Source organism: Metschnikowia bicuspidata (assembly GCF_001664035.1).
Source record: "Metschnikowia bicuspidata var. bicuspidata NRRL YB-4993 chromosome Unknown METBIscaffold_4, whole genome shotgun sequence".
Classification (NCBI taxonomy): domain Eukaryota; kingdom Fungi; phylum Ascomycota; class Pichiomycetes; order Serinales; family Metschnikowiaceae; genus Metschnikowia; species Metschnikowia bicuspidata.
In genome coordinates this window covers 783,896-800,278 of record NW_017387734.1, presented here as the reverse complement: position 1 = coordinate 800,278, position 16,383 = coordinate 783,896, and the positions used below count along the sequence as shown (strand labels likewise).

Below are 16,383 nucleotides of genomic sequence, written 5' to 3'. Positions count from 1 at the left end.
AAACACAGAAGTTGTGAAGCCCTACTTACTGGTCGTAAGCATATATATATATATATATATATATCTCTGAACCTAATAAAAGTTGTGATTTCTAGTTTTATAATGTCCTGGACATTGTAGCGAAACCTTCTTTGTCGTTTCTAATTAAAGTATGACACATATTACTGAACTGATGATTTCGCTTGAACTTGAGCATAAACGAGTTCTCGAAGCCCTCGTATATTACTAAGTTCACGCATATTATGAAATCCACGCATATTATGAAGTCTACGCATATTACGAAGTCCACGCATATTACGAAGTTCACGCATATCACGTAAAGCCATGAGCTAGCTGATGCCCCATATACATACCGCAGATTGTAACGTTTGTCATTTACTGAAGTTCTCAAGAGCTAGAATTCAAATGCTATCGCAAAATGTTGCACCGAAAGAAATGGAGAGGCTCAATCATTCGGCAGCAATACCGTCTGATGGCCATGATTTTTGCAGTATGCTGCAATTGCAAATGCGCGGCCGCGATCAGGCTTACTACGTCTCAAATATTGCTTGTTGAATTTGGGTCTTCTTAAGGTCTTGCCCATAATTACTATTCCTGGATCTGAGCTCACTAGATTTTCCACTCAACATTCCGCCCCAATGCTCCCTGTCTTTTGCCTTGGAACCTGCAAAATCGACTTTCAAGGCGTGCGCGGCCCAATTACATGGCCAACCTTGACCATTGCGGGCACGTGACTCGTGCGAGAGGCCTCATAGTCACGCATCCTCAACCTCCCAACATACTTCTTTCTCCAAGCACACAGCATTAATCAGCATTTTATTGACCAATAATAAGGACCTATTCTGTTGAGCTTTGACGTTCACTTCAAAAACAGGGCATAGCAAGACGATCCTGCTCCATCCGTTTGGCCATCCTCTTCTCATCTCTACTGCCCTTCAAACTCCAACAAAAAAAATGAGCAGGGGATCCTTGGCTAGGCAGGGCCATATGAGGCTCATCTTCAATAAATACAAAAGCACAAAAACAGACTCCTTGTCCCTTGCGGGCGCTTTGGGCCTACTAGCGCCTCATAAAGATATCACGAAAAGCACCACATATAAACCTTCGCTTTTCCGAAATCTCCAAAAAGGCTCTGTTTCGGAAGAATACGCGGAATTCAAGCACCAGCAGCCTATAAGCTTTGAGGGGCCCAGCGCCGTACACCAAAAACTGATTGCTAACTTGATGTCCGATTTGCGCCACGCCACAGAATTCGTCTCGTGGCCCAAGAAACTGCCCGCCATCAAAAACCTAAATGTGCACGTGAAATCTCTAACGAACGAGGCCGAGTTGTTGGATCTCCTCCGCTCGTCGTACATCGAAAAGCAGCTCTCGTTGCCGCTTTTAATGCGTTTTCTACTCAACAAACACCTCAAAGACCTCACGAAACTCCCTTTTGACGTGGCCAACATTAATCGTTCGGAGTTCACAAAGCATGGCTGGTCCAACATTAATTTTGTCGAGCTCAAAATTCTCCTTTTGAAGAAGTACCACGACTTGCAACAGCCGTTGGAGATTGTCAAGCAGTTAAAACTGAGCTTTGGCACTGAGTTTTTGCCCCTCATTCGAAAACATCAGCTTCTGCCGTTCTACGAGCGTATTGTGTGGAAATTTTTTTTCGAGTACATTGGCATGGGCGAGGAAAAAGCCATCATCGAGGAGTTGAACTCTCTAAAAAGCTCATTTCTTGTTTGGGAAGCCACCACGGCCCGAAATGGTGAGATTTTGACCAAAATCCTTCATCAACATCAATTAAATACGCCCCAGATGTTGTTTGTGAAAGTCGCATCATGTGACTTGGTCCAGAGAAGTATTGAGGCGCAACTCGCACATGGACGATCGGCGCTTCTTTCTGCGTTGAAGCAGACGTCGTGGAAGTTCAAGGTCTACAAATCTATGGATACAAATGAAGTCATGGCTCGAGCGTATGTGTTCTCTTTGATTCATAACCTAGAGGACATACTCACGACGCATTTCCCTGATTCGGCTGGGTTCCCAGAATTACAGAAGATATTAATGGATCTCAAAGCAGAAAGGGAACGAATGATAAAGCCCGAGGCAATGGAGCTAGACTATGAATGCGAGGTGCTGTATGCGCACTAGAAAGTCGTTCTCGATTTGATGCGGGATCATATTTGAGTACATTTACTTAGATCTTCATTTGTTTAGAGCCAAAAGAGCTGAGCTTATTCGATTTTTTGTATTTTTTTCTGTAGTTTTTTCGCAAACACGAATGTTTATTGATGAACATCTTGTAGGGTTTAATGATCATTTTTTGCTTAATACTAGCGTCCATTCACTAATTTTGCAGTATCAGCCTGTTAAGAGAGTGGTGTTGAAAATGTCTGAGCTTTTCGTATACCCGCTAATTTTGAAAATGCTCAAACAAATACTAGTTATCAATCACAGATTGTGAATATTCAGAAATACTGAAATGATCAGATTCAACACATACGGGCAGATCTCGGCTAGTCAACCCCCCTTGAAATATATTATATGCATTCTCGGATATCTCGCTTACGACTGCCATGTTTTGCCCTGGCCGGTGCAGCATGGACCAATCACTAATCGACCAAAATATCCTAAAGAGATTGATGTTTTCGGGCCACAAAGTCCATAAAGTTTCCCAGTCAGCATAAAGATTGAAATAAAATTCAAGACAAATAAAAATACACATACTTGAAAAATTCAACGACCCATTTGCCAGACCGAATTCTCGATAAGATAAGCCCGCCACCGCTGCGCCGGTTCCGGAGCGTCCAGAAATCCGGGGATGAGATCCCAAAACTGGAGGTCACGTGCGCCGAATGCTTTCTCATATAATAGTCCAGTCTGATCCCGGTTTTCGACATGGAATCGCAGATAAAATGAAAGTCATCTCCGACTCGGCCATTACGGCATACCTTATGGAAAATTTGGACAAAGATACAATCCTAAATGTTTATGTTCCCTTGCTTCTTTCGGGCCTCACCAAATTTCAGCAGTTTCCCGACGCAGTTCCAGAACGCACGGTACGAGTTTCCACCACCCCAGACTCGGATTCCACCCATCTTTTTATGCCTTGTATACTACCGGAAATTGTAGGTGTTAAGGTCATCAGTGGAGGCCCCTCGAATCTGGCGAAAGGCTTGGGATTCCAGGGCAATGTCTCGGTGCTCGACGAGTATCTGGGTGAATTATTGGCTGTTTTAAATGCAAAGACACTCACGGCCTTCCGCACAGCTTTGGCCAGCTGCGTGTCCATGGTCAAGGTGTTTGATCCCAAATTGGCGAATGAAAATTTGTTGTCTTTGCTGGTTTTTGGCGCCGGGCCCCAGGCGTTCTGGCACGTGATCTTGGCCACCAGACTCTATCCTAATCTAGCTCAGGTGAACATCATCAGCCGAACTTCTGAATCTGCAAAAACGCTTGCACACAAGCTCCGCGGTGTGATCACCCAAAAGTTGCTTGTTTTTGGCTTTGAAGACGTTTTGTCCATTGAGGCAAGTGTCAGGGAAAGCTCGCTCATCTTTGGTTGCACGCCTTCCACGGACGCCATAATCAAAAGCACGTATATTAATTCTGATCCAGGAAAAACGACATTTGTATCTTTAATTGGCTCGTACAAGCCTCATATGATTGAGCTTGACTTGCAGTTTCTCCGTGAGTTTTACACGGGCCAGAGCACCAAAATTATCGTCGATTCCAAGAGCCATTGTCTTTCGGAAGCCGGTGAGTTAATTCAGGGCAACATTTCGGAGAGCCAATTGATTTCGCTCACCGAGCTTGACGAGAAGTCTGTGGATATAAAGGATATCGGGAAAAGCAGATGTGGGGTTGTTTTGCAAAAACTAGTGGGTCTTCTGGTGATGGATATAGTAGTCGCAAAGCATTTTGCCCGGCATATCGAGGGCCATGCAATTGATGATTTCTAGCCACAGATTAGCAATATAGATACATGGTGCTTCCTGTGGTTTATCTTGTTGTAGCTCACGGATTTACATGAGGGCTGCGGCCGGGTGTATGATTTGTATTTCTTGTTGAAATTTGAAATACGTTGGCTTCTTATGGTCACTGAAAATACGAAGTGGTTATTTTTTTCTCGTTGTTCCGTCTATATCACGGATGGAGCGTCTCTCATTCCAGCTCGAAGCGTATTCTACAAGCCTTCTTTCTTGGGATAAGGAAAACCACCGCTTTTTTTCACTTTTGCGGCGAACTTTGATGTATCCTAGCTTTTGATTCTTTGGGTCTTGCACGGTCCTAAAAAAGGAATGCGTGTCAAATCTGGGCGTCTTTCCTGAGCCATCGTCCATTTTCTGAGCCAGCGGGCCGGAACAGCCGTCCCTCTCCAAAGTGGCTCTACAATGAAACTCTGGCGTTTTATAGGGCTATTTAAAGCTAGAGTTGAGGTTCCAGGAATGTCTAAAGCTCCAATCCGCAAGAATGAGTCGTGGCCACGGATTTTTAAGGTGGCGTATTACTTTAGCCGGTTGAGTTTTCGATCACAGCTTGGGAGTTTTAGCCATTGTACAGTATTGTAAAGCTTCCACAATGATACACTGTAATGGCTCCGGGTCTGTTTGTTTTCCGGCTTATTCGATTGACAGGACATCCAGTCTTATTCTAGAGTATGTGCCGCGTTTCGCTGCGCCAATACATGGATTTGTAGGTACCATGGATTTCGCAGGCACTTGTCAAGTGATGTGGCGGGCTGGAGTAGCAACTGACACTTCGAACATTCAATTGGTCTTCACTGCGCTCAAAGAGACAATACTCGAGAATACCTTGAGAGACCGCGAAATTTTATGAGCACCATGTTTTGTTGTCGTGCTATTGATGCAAGAGCATGGAAGTACGGCCTAGAATTGGAGGCGCCTAGTAAACCTTCAGGCTTGGACCGACTAAGCCTTTCTAGTTTCATCATTTGAACTTATACTCAAAGAAATGTAAAGCTACAAAGAGGGTATGTGTGGCACAAGGTGAGTGTCAGAAATACAAATCAAACATACGTTTCTGGAGCAGCTGATATCTCAGTCATCTTCCTGTTTCTTCAGTTCAGACTCGAATGCTCTCTTTTCGGTGCCGTCTTCTTTGTTTCCTCTGCCCCGTCCCCTCCTTCTTCCTTCGCCGTCACCGCCTCTGGACCTCAGACTTCCTTGCCCACAATCTTATCCACCCAGGTGTGTTTGGTGCTCTTCTGTTTGTGCGGAACTTGATTCCCGGGGAACGTCATTCCTTGGTGCTCCTGGCCCCGGGACTGAGTCCCCACATCTGAAAGGTGAATATTCTTTGATGCTTGTGGTTCTTTTAGGTCTCGAGACGGAGCCCGCCGAGGGTTCCGTCAGAACGGCGTCATGCTTTCTTACAGAGTGTGGAAAGCCAGTCTCGAAGCTGCTGGATGTGAAAAAACGCCTGCCTCGAGCGTATTCCGCGATCGCTTGAATGCAGCTTGCACGGTCTTTTCCGGTTTCTTCATATGCCGAGAGTTGCGGCAAAATGAACGTATAGTACTATTCGGGCCGATACCGGGCCGTCCGCAAGACACAGCGTGCCTCAGTCGTGAGGTTTGCAGCCGTCGAGTTCCCGCCACCCCTCTTTTCAAACGACTTGAATTGCTGTTTTCACGACTCGCACCATACGCCCAAAGTGACCCACTGTTCCCGACACTGCGTGACAAGCATGGCACGGCGCAGTCAAACGGCAAACGTCGACATGGGGCTAATAAACCTCTGGGCGTGTCCCGCCCATGTCCTGTGTAGTTTTCCCATGTGGAGTCTAGCCCCATGTGTAGTCTTTCCCCATGCTTCGACACGTGACGGGCGGCCGCCAGCAAACATAGCACATTTAAGCCAAAGCCCGGGCCGCCACCTCCAATCCACTCCCCAATCAGCTCCCCAATAAACTCCCCAATAAACTCCCCAGTCCACCCCCAATTTCCAGCACCGGGCCGCCAGCCCCAACCCAATACCTCTGTCCTGCACCCAGCGCCGCGCGCCGCGCTGATAAGACAAGGTTCCCCTCGCACCTCGTCCAGATTCTTACTACCCGGGGTATCGTCTGCAAACCTGCAAACCCCACAGACATCAGACAGTAAGTATGGATCAACCGTTCCACTACAGCCAGCACGCAAAAAAGAAACTGTGGGTCCGCCCGCTTTCGCTTGTCGCCGCAGCACAGGTGCTCTTGGTGGTGGTGCTCACATACAAGCTTTGGGCGGCTAGCACCGGCCTGCAATCCGCCGCAACGCCGGCGCCAGGCAAGAAAAACGTGATTTTCATGGTCACGGACGGCATGGGCCCCGCGTCGCTCTCCTTGGCCCGCTCGTTCCGCCAGCACCGCGACGGGCGGCCGATCGATGATCTCTTGTATCTAGACCAGCATTTCATAGGCACCTCGCGGACACGGTCCAACGACTCGTTGGTCACGGACTCCGCGGCGGGCGCCACGGCGTTCAGCTGCGGGCTCAAGTCGTACAACGGCGCCATTGGCGTGGGTCCCGACAAGAGCCCCTGCGGCACGATTTTGGAGGCCTTGAAGTTGCAGGGCTACCTCACCGGGCTCGTGGTGACCACGCGGATCACGGACGCCACGCCCGCGGCGTTCAGCGCGCATGTCGACTACCGCTTCCAGGAGGACTTGATAGCGGAGCAGCAGTTGGGCGGGTACCCGTTGGGCCGGACGGTGGACTTGGTTTTGGGCGGCGGCCGGTGCCATTTCCTCCCGTCCAGCGTGCCGGGCGGCTGCCGCGCGGACCTGCGGAACTTGGTGGCCGAGGCCGAGGCCAGCAACTACACCTACGTGGGCGACCGCGCGGCGTTCGACGCGTTGGCGTCGGGCGAGAACGTGACGCTCCCGCTCTTGGGCCTCTTGGCGCCCACGGACATCCCCTACGACATCGACCGCGACGCGCGCGTGCACCCCTCGTTGGCGGAACAGGTGCGGACCGCGTTGACCGCGTTGAGCAAGGCCACGGCGGACTCGGCCCACGGCTTCTTCCTATTGATCGAGGGCTCGCGGATCGACCACGCAGGCCACCACAACGACCCGGCGGCCCAGGTCCGGGAGGTGTTGGCGTACGACGACGCGTACAAGGCGGTGTTGGACTTCATCGACGCGTCCGACGTGGCCACCGTGGCCATCTCCACGTCGGACCACGAGACCGGCGGGCTCGTCACCGCGCGCCAGGTCACGCCCGCCTACCCGGACTACTTGTGGTACCCGCAGGTGTTGCTCAACAGCACGCACTCGGGCGAGTACTTGACCAGGAAGATCCTCGGCAAGCGGAGGTCGTACGGCCCGGATCTCGAGGCCGCGGCCTTCAGCAAGTTCATTGCCGAGGAAATCGTGGAGGCGGACATGGGCATTCTCGACCACACCGCGGACGAGGTGGCCCAGATCGCGCGCCTCGCCAGCTCGCCCGAGCGCTTGTTGTACTTCTTGAACAACATGGTGTCCGTGCGCTCGCAGACCGGCTGGACCACCCACGGCCACTCGGCCGTGGACGTCAACATCTACGCGTACTCGAACTCGGAGCACATCAACCGCCAGCTCTACCAGCGCGGCGCGTACCTGGGTCTCTTGGGCAGCCACGAGAACATCGAGCTCGGCGCGTTCATGGAGACGCTCACGGGCGTGAGCTTGGCCGATGTCACGGAGTTGCTCAGGGACACCAAGCACTCGCCGGGCGTGGCTGTCTCGGATGTTGCGGGGCTGGCGCGGGCCATGTTCGAGCACCCGCTCGAGGCCTAGGCTTGGTGGTATGGTGCAAGACGGGCGTATGTAAGACGAGCTGGTCTGTATTGCGAAGAGAGTGGTGATGGGGCGGGGAGAGTATTGGGTGTGCTCTTGTCCTGGGAGTCTTGGGGTAGATGAGGCACCGGGTGAATTCGAACCAGACGCTCAAACTCTTGCATATGCTGTATTGTTCTTATTAATACAAGGCTTCGTCAGCAAGTGACGGGGAGTCAATCAGAGGACTGATGGCCCTGATGAGGACCATGTACAGCGTGCGAACTCTAAGATTCCTAAGACTTCTCGTAGGGCGAGGCAAATGGAAAGGTGACTTCTCAGTGCTCTCTGATCGTCGTGTACTCATAATTATCAGGGTGTGCTTTCCACTAAAGGTGAAATGAAACCAAACAGGAAGTATACCGACCAGACTGCATTGAGCCAATCAAAAGGGTAGATCCACCGGGCCACTGTTCTCCCCACACGTGGCACTATTTTGTGCGGCTGTGGTTCATTTCTTGATTTGCTTCTCGCGAGACGCATTGTACCGAATATTAATTAATCTATAAGAGAGCTAGCCACAGGGATAAGAGAGCTAGCCACAGGGATTAGAGCTGTACCGAGTAGTCCTCCTTGCAGAGTTTCTTCCGCAAAGGAGCGCCGTACTTGTAAAAGCCAAACGGCACAGCCACCATGGCCAAGGACACGAACGCCAACAAGAAACTGGCCCAACGGAGACCCATGCCTTCGTACATCTGGGTGACAAATAACGGGAACGCCGCCCCGCCGGCACTTCTCAAAAACACCTTGGTGGCCAACGCGGACGCCGCGTACTTGTGGTAGGTGTCGAGAATGTAGTTGTTCAAGGAGTAGTAGATCAACACCATGCCAAAGCCAAAGGCAATGCCCGACGACGCGGGGCCCACCCAGATGATGTCTTTCTGCGACGTGGCCCCAAGAATAAACAAGGCGATGCATGGGAAGGGCGACCCGATCATGGCGCCCACTAGCCGGTCCTCGGGCGTGGGGCGTCTCCTGCCGCAAAGCACCTTGTACTTGGACTCAAGAATGGGCGTTGTGATCACGGCAAAGCCGGCCCCGATCAAAATGGGAATGTACATGAGGCCGATCTTGTCGTCGCCGTAGCCGTAGAGCTCGTTGAAAATCACGGGGTAGGCAAAGAAAAAGGCGTAGAGCAACGCGTAGATGAGCGCCACGAACGAGCAGATCAAGTCCAACACGGGCTCCGTGACAATGAACTTGAGCGGGCGCACCAAGTTGTTGTTGACCAACTCGGAAAACGAGAGCGGCGACGCCTCCTGCTCCGTCATGATGTTGGGGTTGCCCGTTTCCTTCCTCAAGCGCTTGGCTCTTTTCTTCAAGATCACTGGCGCATAGGTCTCAGGAATGGTGGCCATCAAAACCCACATGACGCCGGCAAACGCCATGTTCATCCATACCATGAGGTCGTAGCGGCCGGAGTCCACACTGATGAACCCGTTGACGATACCGCCGAGCACCGGGCCCGAGTAGGGGCAGAAGGAAAAGAACGCAATGGCCAAGCCGCGCGTCTCGTTGTGGATGTCCACCAACGAGGCGCCCACGTTGGTCAAGGCCGACGACGAGAACACGCCAAGGAGAAACCGGCACACAAGCACCCCGCCGATGTTGGGCGACAACGCCACGGGGATGTTGAACACCGTGTACAAGAAGAAACTGATGATGTACACCGGCCGGCGGCCGATCTGCTCCGAGAGCGGGGCCCAGAGCAACGGGCCCACCAAAAATCCAATCACCATCAACGACACCGTGAGCGTGGACACCTCCGTGGACACGTTGTACTTCTCGTTGATGAGGGGCAAACCACCCGCCAAGGAAGACGAGCCGTAGGCCGCGCTGATCACAGCCCACGAATACACAAACGTGTACCACCACTTCCAGCGAGGCAGCCAGTTGTACGGGTTTTCGGGGTCGTTGTTCACAAACGTGACAAGCTCGATGTCCGGATCAAGCTCTGCCGCGGTCTTGTCGCTGCTGGACTCCTCTGTCTTGCCGCTTTTAGTCCGGCCCAACGACCGCAATGTCTCGACACGGACAAGTCCGGTTTCCGTCTCCAAATTGTACTCCTCGGGGAAAATCGGGTTGCTGACCGGAGGCGCAATGATGTCGGGTTGGGGGATGGAGCTGTCGAGGCCCAAGCTTCGTAGCGACTTGCCGGTTTCGGTTCTGGAGAGGCTGTTTTTGAGCTGCTTGCTGGCGGCATCGGCCTCGCCGTATTCTCGCGGGTTGTACGAGTCTGCGAAAGATGACGTTTCACTCATGCTGGTGTGTATGGAGCAAAAGGCCTGGGATTCCGGTAGTTGAGGGTATGGATTCTGGGAGCCACGACGGGGGCATGGGGCTTCTTATATAGCAACGAACGGTTCCGGGGAAAAGGATGCAAAATCCGGCACCATGGATGCGGTCCTGCAGGGAGCCGGAACCGCGCAGCCGGATGTGCACGACGGCGCCAGCCGCGCGCTAGATTGTTCTGATTTCGGCACTCGCCCGGTTTCTGCCGTGCCATGGCCGGGCCACGGCGGCGTGCCGAGGGGGCTGCCGATTAGGACCGTGTGGTTATGAGCGTTTTTGTTTTTTTTTTTTGAAGGTAGCAATTTGTGCAAAATCCCAGAATGGTTTCTGCCGGCACTTTTCGGGGGGCGGCCGCTTTCCATGGCGTTCCAGGTCCCGCCTCTGCGGAAGGTTGCGGGACTGCATCCAGGGAGCCAGCCTCGTGCTGACGTCTTTCCGGGCCGTCCACGGACATTCACGGAAGTGGCCAGTGATTGGCTTTTTTCGTTAGTGGCTGATTGTCGTATTTTAGCTTTGGACCGTCGAGTGAAACGGACTATCTACAGCAATACCATCAGTGTCACGATAATATACATTGATATTAGAGTTTTGTAGTTGATGAATGACCGGCTATACCGGTGGTGAGATTTTCCCTCTCTATCTTGGAAGGCAAGATAGTTATGGCCTATCTGGGCGAGTAACTCTCTACAGGACTGGTGCTTCCGCATCTGGGCCAGAATCCTAGCTGTGTCTTTTTTTTTTTTTGAAGTGAATCGATGGCTGAAGCGACAATTATTTAAGGATTCGGTGAAAGTAAGAAGCGATGTTCGCTGCACCTCGACAGCAATGTCACCTTGCACTGCTGTTGTGTGCTGAGAACCCTTGTCCGTCTCTGTTTGTTTTTTGTTTGTTTTTTGTTTGTTGTTTGTTTTATTTTTGTTTTTGTTTTTGTTTCTGGTATTACAGGACACAGCTACGATAACATAACCTTCAAACAGCTCCCCGATACGTACCTAGACTTGGCCCGCCCCTTCCGCTTGCCACGGCCTGGCGGTCCTCTTGACCCGCATTTGTTTCCGAATTAGATACATCATCGAATCCTAGAATAAACATCCGGTAGTAGTCGCTGGCTACTGGATGTATATTATTGGGGACACAGCTATTGGTACATAGCTGTCGGCTAACAGTATTGGTATAGCTTGTACGGTCCCTGTACGCGCATATGCGGCTATATGCACTACTCTTATCGCGAGTTCCGTCGGATATCACCCATGGAAAAATCTTTCGGGTTCCAGAGCCCTTTCACGTGACCTCTAGATTAGACACGGAGATGGAATATAGCTCCCACAGAGTTCCAAAGGTTCCAGTGTTCCAATAATGGCAATCCGCGTGCCCCGTGAAGTCCCTTGCATAGCTAGTGGTATGTAGCTAGTGGAAACATAGTCTCTTGTAACGAAAGTCTATTGAATACATCGTGCATTGAGCTCATAATTCTGTACTGAGCTTATAGTGTAAGCTTGCAGTGTTAGTATATTGAGCCTGTTGTGCACAGACCCTATAGCACATAGGGCTTGTGTTTTAAGCCCTAGTACACCTACTGCATTTTAACCCTTCATACATTGCGCATATATTACATTCACCCCATGACATTGGCCCTGATAGACTGTGGTTGGAAAGAAGCATGGTGCTCTGTATCGTCTCAACACCGATATCCCCTTATGCGCATGTTCAGCCGTATTTCTGCGGTGCATTCAGTCAGATGCATGTCGAACACCGATTGGAATGTTCCTCTCACCTCCAGGCCCTTGCTCGTTCCTTTCGCATCGGGGGCAAATGTGATTTTCTGCTTGTCCAGGTTTTTAGTAGTGAGCAAGAGAATTAACAGGATATCACAAGCACCTTGCAAAATCAGGCTTCCTCTCTGTAGTCAGACGAAATCCGGTCACACCGAATCAATTAGGCGTGGATGACGTCATCCCGATGAAATCACCGTCCAGCAAATAAATGGATCGGCACTTCATCATTTGGCCCGGACAACCAAACACGTACGCCGCATGTCAACTTGGAGGGACCTATAGTTCAATCGCAAAACTACTCCTCCATTGAACCATTGGATTACATTCTTCTGCCGCAACGTTTCTAATTAAAACGGCCAATTTATGACTGGCTCTTCCGAAAACCGCAGTCTTCCCCTCCACTAGCCGTGCAATGCCATTTCCTGGATCAGCTTGACCACATCCACATTATACATATTCTTGGCCAGCGATCTGCCCACATACGGGTTTTGAATCGCATCCTGCTTGCTTTCTAGCAACGCCTGCTTGAGGTTGTGGACAGACTCGCGGCTGAGCTGGAAGTGGAAGGCAATCCGCTTGCCCATGAGCCGCACGTGGTGCTTGTTCCCAAACGCAACCAACTTCTTGTCGTCCATCTTGTTCTTCTTCATATCCAAGAAAATGAAGTTGGAGTCTGGCGGCGACTCGAGTGCTATGTCGTGCTCCGCGCAGAACTGCGCCACTTCTTTCACGTACTCGTGGCTTCTGTGGATAAGCGACACGTTCTCGTCAATGGCCGCCATCGCCATGAGCGCCATGATTCCAACCTGCCGTATGCCGCCGCCGCACTGTTTCTTGAAGTGATTGGCAGTATCTATTAATGGCTGTTCCCCCACCAAAACAGAGCCCATGGGCGCGCCCACGGACTTGGAGAGGCATATGGACACCGAGTCGAAGTACGAGCAGTATTCCTTGAGCGAAACTCCGGTTTCCACCAGGGCATTGAATAGGCGTGCGCCGTCCAAGTGGAGCCTGAGGTTGTTTTCGCGGGCAAACTGCGAGATCCGCCGTATTTCGCCAATGGGGGTGATTATGCCGTGCAACGTGTTTTCCAAGCTGATCACCTTGGTGGGCGCCCCGTGGATGTCGCCGTCGCTGGGCGTGAAGTTGTCCTCGATGTCTTCTAAAGTCAAGTAATTGCCGTTTTGGGGAATCACCGGGTGCACCATGGCCTGCGAAAGCGACGCCAAACCCCCGGCCTCGTGCAAAAATACATGTGCTCGATGGTCGCACAATATCGAGTATGGAGGCTGGTGTAAGTGTGCCCGGAGAGCCACCTGGTTGGAAAGCGTGCCTGAAGCACAGAACAAAGCAGCGGGTTTTCCGGTGAGTGCGCTCATTTTGGCCTCCAATTGCAACGTGAGCGGGTCCTCTTTATAAACAGAGTCTCCCACCAGAAGAGAGCCGTCAGACAAGCCCTGGACCACGGCATTGTTCATGGAGGCCGTGGGCACCGTAAACGTATCACTGCGAAATTCATTATGGGTCGAGTACTCAAAGGCCGGCACGGTCATTGTGCTGTAATGCCGAAATCTAGAGAAGGTTGTGAGGAGAGGTAAAGAGATTCAGAAGAACCGAAATTATCGCCCGCATTCTACATTGGCGACAGCTACGGGATTTATATCTACCTGCCCTGCTGGCGCATGACTAATGTGAGACCAGGGGCCCGGCTGCTCCACCGGGTGTTCTGTGTGCAGGTGCAGCAAGTCATCTTTGCCCTCTGGCACCAAGGCCCTGTACCTGCCAGAGAGCCACGCAGCGAGAATTGCTTTTTCGGGCCCGGCCGTGGCTCCCTCTCTATATTGCTGCCCACTCCACAGGCGGTCCGGGTGTCTGGACAGCACTCAGGATCTCGCTGGATTTTCGTTGCCCGAATCGGGACGTGTTTGCTCGGAATTGTTATTCCCGGTATGGCGTAGTGTACTCAGCGGCTGTGAGCCCAAGCGGAGAACCATCTGTCTAGGCGTGGCGTATGCAGGTCTCCTGTCTTGTGGTCCTTTGTCAGTGCCAATATCTCCACGGAAATCGTGAGGCATTTCCCAGAAAAACAACAAAATCTAAGCGTGTCTGGGTATTACACAACTGGTTGTTTTTTTGGAACGGAATACTGTATTTTTGCTGTTCCCGGCCCTCGAATGTTTCTCCGTCTTTCCATGCGGCGTTGGGCCCACAGCTTTTCGCCTTGCGCCTACCCGCGAGTTGCCGCAGCATGGGCCTCAATGCACTCAAGATGCCTAAGCGACGGCTGCCCTCGGGTAATATCTGGCATATACGCATGCAAGAATTTCTGATTTGAGAAAGATTTGCCCTTATCTCGTTGCAAGAGAGATACCAAAAGGGCAATTTCTAGGAAGTCAAGAGAGATGATTCTGACTGGGACTTATCTGTGACTCTGTGCACTTCAGCGTCTGAAACATCAGAACTCGTATCTTGTGGTGCGTGGTCAAAAGGTAATAGCAGTGTGGATGAGAGTGATGGCTGGCACCATGAAATTTCGCTATGCGGTTTTGTCCTGCTCTCTGTTTATACTACTATTTCATAACTCCCTCCATGGAAGTTCTTTTGGAGTTGAGAAGAAACCCCGTATCGCCACTCTTGTCTCGACGTAAATAGCCGTCAACCTGTATACTTCAGTTCTTACGTGATCTGATTCACAAGAGCCAAAATGTGCACGGAACTTTTTGTCTGCCTTCTTTCTTGCCATGCGCCAGCTTGGATGTTGTGTGGCGTGCAACTCGCTGTCTCGTTCCCAACTTAATAGCTATCTCACCATGTATCAACTATCACAATTTGTAAACTCTCTCTCTCTGGATGTTTCTATGGTTTTTGTAATCCTTGTTCCCGCAGTTCCGCTCGCTCTCGGATACTATTTGTTTAAAGACGTGACTGGCTCTAGCGTGTATACTTTTTCCGCTGCTCGACACGGAAGTCCAATCACGTATTATACCGCCTATATATCTCGGCCATATATTTGGACCGCCCTACATTCTGCAGCTACTTAGACCCACTTTCCCAATGACACAAATTTTGATGAGCCTAGACCCCCGGCTAGCGTTTCCCTCATTCCCAAATTTCTCTTTTCGGGACTTCACTTGCAAAAAAGGAACTGGGAAAGACTTGCATGTTTCCTCGAAATAGTGAGCCCAACACGCACGAAACCACGAACAGTACCCTGTCTTATCTTCATTGTAACTAGTAATTTCCGACTACACAATAAGCTCATGGACGCAGATTTAGATTTCTACAAGTTGGTGCACAAAGCATGTTCATTTAAATGAACTACTATCTCAAGGCAATTTCTGTGAGAATTGCACACGAAATAAACCATCTTCTAAGTCCATCTTCATGGTTCAGACTTTCTCGAATTATAGTATGCACAGCTTGGTTTTCCATTTGACGGTCTGGAACACGGAAAACCCGCCGTATTTTCGGTTGATGCTCTTTGGATGAATAGAACGGTGACTGCAAATCTGGCATTTCAATAACATGTCCTTGACAGACATGTACATGTATGTATTCTATTCCCTGAATGCTTCTCATTTAAATAATATGTACAAAATGCGCAAGGTGTAACGGTTTCATCTTGCACGGTAGTGATGACCCCTTCAAGTATTTCCAACTATATCTTCTATGGCGTCTCGCATCGGAGCGCAGTTTTCTTTAGTTGGCATGGCGATAGTATACGGTCACCTGCTACCGTTGTTCAACAACGACAATGAAACATAACCTGAGCGTGTCTGGCTCCCGACAATGAAACATAACCTGAGCGTGTCTGGCTCCCAGACACGACACCGCCATAAAGCTCGAAAGAAAATGAAAGGACAGCTCCTTCAGTTTGGAAGAAAAAAAAAAAAACAAAGAATTCAGGACATCTAAAACCTAATATGCAAATCCGGACTCACATCAGCCTGATGTCGTAGTCGGGCTGGTCGTGGGGCTCCGTGGACCCATTTTGCGATGGAAGCGTATTCAGCGAGAAGGGCAAGAATTCGGAAACAAAGCCAGTAGCAGGCGACTTTTCCCGGCGTGCGCCTTCGTTCCGCCAGAGGTGGCTTCCCGAGGACACAGTGCGGTTGTGGCCGTAGTTGGCACCCACATATCGATCCAGCCAGATGCTGTTGGAGGTTGAGTAATGCGATGTGGAGGGAAGCAAGATCCCTCCAAGCAAGCCGTTGTCGGCACTCAAGTTGCTGTGCTGCGAGACGGATGGATGGAGCGGCTCGGCGTTGACTTGGGCCTGGAGTGAGTAGTCCAGGAACGGGATCCTGCTGTCGACGAAGCTACTTTGACTGGAGTTGTTCCATAGAGTGTTGGATACACCGGGAGGCGCCTGCTGAAGCGGGGCGTTCAAGTACGCCTGTTCGGGAGCAGGGCCAGGAGATGACTGATACACGGGGTCTTCGAAGGGAAAGTTTTGGCGGATGTTTTGTGCGTAGTGATGCATGGCATTGGAAGGGGTGGGCTGCTG

At 50.9% G+C, this 16,383-nt stretch overlaps 7 protein-coding genes across 7 annotated transcripts in view; 4 read left to right on the top strand and 3 right to left on the bottom strand.

The window, feature by feature from the left end:
* Positions 1–987: 987 nt before the first annotated feature.
* METBIDRAFT_78823 (uncharacterized protein) lies at positions 988–2,142 on the top strand (the record flags this gene model as incomplete). The annotated part of the gene is made up of 1 exon (XM_018858948.1): positions 988–2,142. One exon carries the CDS (start codon positions 988–990, stop codon positions 2,140–2,142), a length of 1,155 nt encoding a protein of 384 aa, XP_018710965.1.
* A 764-nt stretch (positions 2,143–2,906) lies between these two features.
* Positions 2,907–3,953, top strand: METBIDRAFT_43990 (uncharacterized protein; the record flags this gene model as incomplete). Its single annotated transcript, XM_018857729.1, has 1 exon — positions 2,907–3,953. The coding sequence occupies one exon, from the start codon at positions 2,907–2,909 to the stop codon at positions 3,951–3,953; it is 1,047 nt and encodes a 348-aa protein (XP_018710964.1).
* A 500-nt stretch (positions 3,954–4,453) lies between these two features.
* Positions 4,454–4,958, top strand: METBIDRAFT_198864 (uncharacterized protein). The gene has a single exon (XM_018854906.1). The coding sequence runs from the start codon at positions 4,573–4,575 to the stop codon at positions 4,828–4,830; it is 258 nt and encodes an 85-aa protein (XP_018710963.1). The 5' UTR covers positions 4,454–4,572; the 3' UTR covers positions 4,831–4,958.
* Positions 4,959–6,297: 1,339 nt separating this feature from the next.
* METBIDRAFT_78821 (alkaline phosphatase) lies at positions 6,298–7,770 on the top strand (the record flags this gene model as incomplete). The annotated part of the gene is made up of 1 exon (XM_018858947.1): positions 6,298–7,770. One exon carries the CDS (start codon positions 6,298–6,300, stop codon positions 7,768–7,770), a length of 1,473 nt encoding a protein of 490 aa, XP_018710962.1.
* Positions 7,771–8,357: 587 nt separating this feature from the next.
* On the bottom strand, positions 8,358–10,070 carry TPO3 (spermine transporter; the record flags this gene model as incomplete). Its single annotated transcript, XM_018857663.1, has 1 exon — positions 8,358–10,070. The coding sequence occupies one exon, from the start codon at positions 10,068–10,070 to the stop codon at positions 8,358–8,360; it is 1,713 nt and encodes a 570-aa protein (XP_018710961.1).
* Positions 10,071–12,277: 2,207 nt separating this feature from the next.
* Positions 12,278–13,429, bottom strand: GLY1 (Gly1p; the record flags this gene model as incomplete). The annotated part of the gene is made up of 1 exon (XM_018857666.1): positions 12,278–13,429. The coding sequence occupies one exon, from the start codon at positions 13,427–13,429 to the stop codon at positions 12,278–12,280; it is 1,152 nt and encodes a 383-aa protein (XP_018710960.1).
* Positions 13,430–15,813: 2,384 nt separating this feature from the next.
* The window catches only part of METBIDRAFT_12440 (uncharacterized protein), a gene marked incomplete at both ends in the record, with an annotated part of 2,844 nt that continues 2,274 nt past the window's right edge, over positions 15,814–16,383 (bottom strand). Inside the window, one exon of the mRNA XM_018854229.1 lies at positions 15,814–16,299. Coding sequence (XP_018710959.1) covers positions 15,814–16,299 — 486 coding nt within the window. The remainder of the gene's footprint in view (positions 16,300–16,383) is intronic.